General features: G+C 59.8%; 2 protein-coding genes across 2 annotated transcripts in view; both read left to right on the forward strand.

The window, feature by feature from the left end:
• The window catches only part of MNEG_12815 (hypothetical protein), a gene marked incomplete at both ends in the record, with an annotated part of 1,825 nt that extends 1,718 nt beyond the window's left edge, over positions 1-107 (forward strand). The window contains one exon of the mRNA XM_014038712.1: positions 57-107. Coding sequence (XP_013894166.1) covers positions 57-107 — 51 coding nt within the window. The remainder of the gene's footprint in view (positions 1-56) is intronic.
• Positions 108-1,948: 1,841 nt separating this feature from the next.
• Positions 1,949-3,713, forward strand: MNEG_12816 (hypothetical protein; the record flags this gene model as incomplete). Its single annotated transcript, XM_014038713.1, has 5 exons — positions 1,949-2,007; positions 2,353-2,389; positions 2,629-2,745; positions 2,956-3,627; positions 3,705-3,713. The coding sequence occupies 5 exons, from the start codon at positions 1,949-1,951 to the stop codon at positions 3,711-3,713; spliced, it is 894 nt and encodes a 297-aa protein (XP_013894167.1).
• Positions 3,714-5,275: the final 1,562 nt, after the last annotated feature.

Consider the following 5,275-nt stretch of genomic DNA (forward strand, 5'->3'; position numbering starts at 1 on the left):
GGGAGGCACCTTGTGGTAAGATATGATGCGACCTGCCACACAATGTTTTTTTGCAGCTTCTGCTGCATCGGAGTTCCACGTGTGGTGGCTTCCGAGTCACCACCTGAGGCATGGTTTGGATTTTAGGAGCCGCATGGATTCAGTTTTCCTGACCCCAAGAATCCGGGTCGAGTTCCTCAGTCGTGGCTGCAGGTGCTTGTGCTGCTCGCCCGATCAGGCCGCTCCTCCAGCCACAGGAAGTGGCAACATCACACAGTGCGCAGCCGTGCACAAGCAGCAATGGGTCCTTGAGCGAAGCTGTTGCTGCTTCCGTTTGCGCTGCCAAGTGCCCAACCGAACTGAGGGCAAAGCACTTGTGTGCCTGGCCCCATAGCAGCAAGGCAGCTGGGGCGGCCCACGCGCCCAGCTGCGGCCGCTCTCGGGAAAGTGCACGGTGCTTGGTGCTGAAGCGTGCGCGTCTCCGCAACAACTCATAAAACCAGGTGTATATTAGTACATAGTATTACAACACGGGGATGCGTGTGGCTGACGCGCGACGAGACGCGGGGACTGTAACGCACAGTCGGGGCCCCTGCGCCGCCCACGGCCCCCTGGCAGCGGAAGCTGCCAGGGTGCAAGTGCCCCTTCGCCCAGGCTTGCCCTGCTTTTGGCCCAGCCGCGCGCCGTCTGCCGTCTTGGCTTCGACACATTTCCCGCGATCAAAGAGCAACGGTCTCGTCCTATTGCTGTTCAGCAGCGTCGCCACCAAGGCCAAGCACATAGTTGGGGCGGGCCAGGGTTGGTGCAGCCGGCCAAGCCAGCAAGCCGCACTGAGTCGCATAGGATCACACTGTGAACAGCGCACCGCGCTAGCCTACTTAGCCAGAGCGCACTTCACAAGTGCACGCCAGCACCGGTCCATGTGCAGAGACACGTCAGCGAAGACCCCAGCATGCGTCTTCCCGCCGGTGACCTGCTTGCCACCTGCAACCGCCGACTCAGCCAGTCTACGGCACACGCGCACGCTGTGCAGCCCGCGCCGGGCGCCCACTGCCCAGGGAGCCAGCTGGGCGCGACATGACGCTTAGAAGGTCTGCGGGTGGCCCAGGCTGCTTTGCATGGTCAGCCTGCAGCCCTGCACTGATGCATTGACACCCACAACCCAGGGCGGCAGGGTCGCCAGAGCTGGCAGCCCAGCAGGCACTTGATGTCACCTGATGCGCGTGAGTCTGTCAGGTGCTGGGAGCAGCAGTTCTGCACAGCACCCCTGCAACGCCTCGCTGCCACCCGGCACTTACTCTCGCCTGCACACTTGCACTGATAGTTCTACTTCTGGAAGTTTTGTACAGCAGACACGCATGGTAAGAGGGTTGCATAGTCACCCGCGACACCAGTACTGATCCGGGTCTCATCAATGGTCAGCCGCGTACAGTAACCGACTCCTTCCACGCCAGCTGTGGCGGCATCGCAGCCACCAAAAACCTTACAAAACACCAGTGTGCCTCTCATCCCTGATGTTTGGGCTCAGGGCACTCAAACCACGCACGTTTCGAGGGGCGTAAAACGTTGCGCTTGATCACGTGTTGGTGGACAGTATCGTAGTCAGTGTCCCAGGCGCAACGCTCGTGGCTAGAACCCTGCGCCCATGCATCAGCCCTGATACCAGTATTTAGTTGAACCTGTAAGCGCGCGCGTGTGTTCATTTTGAGCTCAGCCGCCAAGGTTCGCACGCTGATGAGTAAGGCGAATACCGTTCACATCGCATGAACCGTAGCGGGCTCACCCGAGAACAATGCTTTGCAAACAGCGACGCCAACAGGGGCGAAGAGTAGCTTAATCTCACACCGCGAATTGACACAGTGTCCACACTTGGCAGCGAACGATCGTCGGCTCGAATCTACACCCGCGCCCACTTTGTTCCGCTTCGGAGGACGCCAGGCCCAACATGCGGTGTAGAAGGAGCTCGATCATGCCTTCGGTGGCTGCACTGCTGCTTGTCAACATGCTGGGCGGGATCACATGTGCCAGGTGCGCTGGCAGGCAATGATGGCATGCGTGGTCCGGTGGCCACGGGTGCACCAGGACGCGGATGGCGCACAAGCAGTAATAGGAGGGGCGCACTGTTGTGCACCGGCGGGCCCAGTGCTGCAAACACGCAAGCCTTCCACATCAGCCTGCCAAGTGTTCAAACCCTTCCGAGCTGATCCTGTATGTCGCGATCCGCTGGTGTGCGTGCATGCGTTTTTTGTTCCTACAATGCATTCGCATGCCCCCCGCAGTACAGCTGTCATCACGGCCAATGCATCTCACCTAATGCCGACCCGCACGCCCGTCCTTGCCCTGCCCCAACCCTCACGACACCCCCCCCCCCAGCCCTCAAGCGGCCCCCAAGAAGCAGAAGCTGGCGTTGGTGAGCACTGCCTGCGTGCCACACAGGACAGCCTTGTTGCATGCACGCCTGCATGCGCGCACCAGCTGCTTGCTTACGGTGCCCCAGCACGTTGGCCACGCGTGTAGACATTTGCCTTGAGACCACGGCGAAACGAGTCCCTGGCCTGCTGCAATCTTTGTCTGGTGTGCAAGGTGGCAGCATCCTGCGGTGCAGGCATCAAAAGAACCTGCTTTCAACGTGCGTGCACCTCCATGCAGTGCGCGCCCGTCAAGGCTTTGACCAAGTCGTGCTCATCCAAGGCCGGCCCGACCGCCCTTATGGATCAGTTGTGCAGCGAGCTGCTGGCACCCGCCAACGCAACCGCCGACAGCAAGGTGCGGGAACACATGCACACACACAGCAGGCCAACGCACGCGACGACATGGTGGTGCTTTTCTTGGTAGTTTGTGGAGGAGGGCAGCTGCGGCTCTTCCAGTACCACTCTCGACGATGTGGCCACCGTCAACGTATTGGGAGCACATCCTGAACTTCCACTGCTGCGGGTTGCTTCACACTTACTTTCTCAAAGCGGCACACTCCCCCAGGACCCCATGAAGCTGCACTATGGCTGCGGCGTGGCTACCACCGCACAGGTCAACAGAGTTTCGGGTGACCTGGCAGCGCTCGAGCCCAAGATCACCGCCGCCGCCGCCCAGGTCAGCTCTGTACACGCCACCGTCGTTCAGGGAAGCAACCAGACGGCCGCGCTGCGCGCCCAGGTGGTTGAGCTCACAGCAGCCGCCGCGGCGCTCAGCGCCCTTGTGCAGCAGCTGCAAGCAAATGCAGCCGAACCCACCGGCACCGGCACCATCATCGCTCAGGAGCTAGCTGCCCTTGCAGCGGCCGACACGCACACCGCCCAGAAGCTGGCCCTGCTGGCTGCGGCAAACCAGACCGCAGCCCAGGACATCGCGGCGCTCAAGGCTGCGAAGCAGCAGTGCACCTGCGGCCCGGAGCTGTTTGCCGTCGACACCACCCTGACCGCCATCAAGGCAGCCCAGACGGCGAACGCGGCCGCAGTGTCGCTGGCCAACGCCACTGTGGAGTCCGTGAAGGCCACAATCACCATAAACGCGGCAGCCACCGCATCGTTTAACACCAGCCTCACTTCCCTGGCAGCCGATGTCGTCAACGTGTCTGCCACCGTGTCTGCCACTTTGTCTGCCATCAACTTCACCATCTATGCAAAAACCGACGACCTGGCCAACATCAACGCAGTCAGCCTTGGGGGTGTGCCTGCGGCGCGGTACCTGCGCGTGCGGGTGGTACTCTACCGTGAATCTTCCACAACCAGGAACGGTAATCTTGGCGGCCGGTCTGGTGCAGACGCCTTGTGCAGAGCCTCCATCAACCGGCCGGCCGGCCTTGTACAGGTGCACGCGTTTCTGTCAATATCTTCATCCGACCAGATTGCCGACTTTCCCACATTGTACGGCGTTCCCAGCGGCCAGGCAATCGAGTCGCTGGGAGGCGCTGTCCTGGCCCGCAACTTTACAAGCATGCTGGGCAGCTTGTCGCTGTCCGTGCTGGCTACGGGCGTGCTACCAACTGTGAGCGCATTTTGGTCTGGCACCACGACAGGTGGATTGGTATCAACCAACACGTGTAGCGGGTTCACCTCTGCCTCTTCAAGTCGTTTGGGCCAAGTTGGGATTTCAACCCTCACTGATAATGGATGGCTAGGATCTAGCCAAAATAATTGCCTTCTTCCCATCAGTTTTTTATGCATCGCGTACTAACCTCAGCAATTTAAAAGCAATCACATTGCGATGTCTCAAACACCATGGCGCATGGCACTCACTTAGCCTGCAAGCAGGTGCTGCCTAGATCTATCTGCTCGTGCCGGCGCACACTGGGCCACGTAGCGCAGAGGGATACCAGGCCCAGCTGCACACGCATAGTGTGCGACCGCTGGTAGGTGGACGCTCGTGCTGCCTTCACCCCTTCGTGTATGTGCCATTCATTCGAAACGCTTCCGCCGTCCGACAACTACTGTCCCCCTTTCATCTTCATATCATCCCTGCACTCCCACCGTTGCTCGTTAACAATTCGATGTGTTTTTGTGGAACAAGCACAAGCACACTGTCTGTGTGACTCCTCACTGAGCAGCTTGGCTGGCGCCCACAGAGTGTTACAACAGCATATACCTGCAGCGATTTGTTCCTTTGGCTTGGAAGGCCCGCCTGCATCACCAGGAAACCTTGAGGCAATCAGAAAGTGCCGCACATCTGGAAGACACAGCGCAGCAAAGTTCAGCGAGCTCTGGTGGTGCAGCAGGAGTCCGCATCGGTGTGTGACAGTGCGTCCCATCATGGCAGCCCAACGGGCAGGCCAGCCGCCGCTGCTTGAAAACAGGACAGCGTACACAAAGCAAAAGGTTGGGATTGTATCAACAAGAGCGGCACTCATCCACACCAACAGAGGTGCACCATCATCCACCCGCCATGGTGTGTGATGCCAGGGTAGCTAGCCAGCAGCAAGGAACAATGCCCGCACGATCCGCCACGCGCCATCCAGCGCCAAGGGCCGCCCACCTGGCAGCCCGTTAGGGCCAAGGTTTGGAAGCACATGCAGCCTTTGTTTGATTTTGCTGGTTTCGTGATGCGTTGTCGCATGTCAGTTGACGCCGCTGCTGCTGCTGCTGCTGCTGCTGCTGCTGCTGCTGCTGCTGCTGCTGCTGCTGCTGCTGCTGCTGCTGCTGCTGCTGCTGCTGTTGCTGTTGCTGTTACTGTTGTTGTTGTTGTTGTTGCTGCTGCTGCTGCTGCTGCTGCTGCTGCTGCTGCTGTCGCTTCTGCTGCTGATCCGCCTGCATCCGCAGACGCAGCAGTCTTACAAGACCCCGATACAAACCACTGCCGCCTGTGG

This window comes from Monoraphidium neglectum, assembly GCF_000611645.1.
Source record: "Monoraphidium neglectum strain SAG 48.87 unplaced genomic scaffold scaffold03455, whole genome shotgun sequence".
Classification (NCBI taxonomy): Eukaryota; Viridiplantae; Chlorophyta; class Chlorophyceae; order Sphaeropleales; family Selenastraceae; genus Monoraphidium; species Monoraphidium neglectum.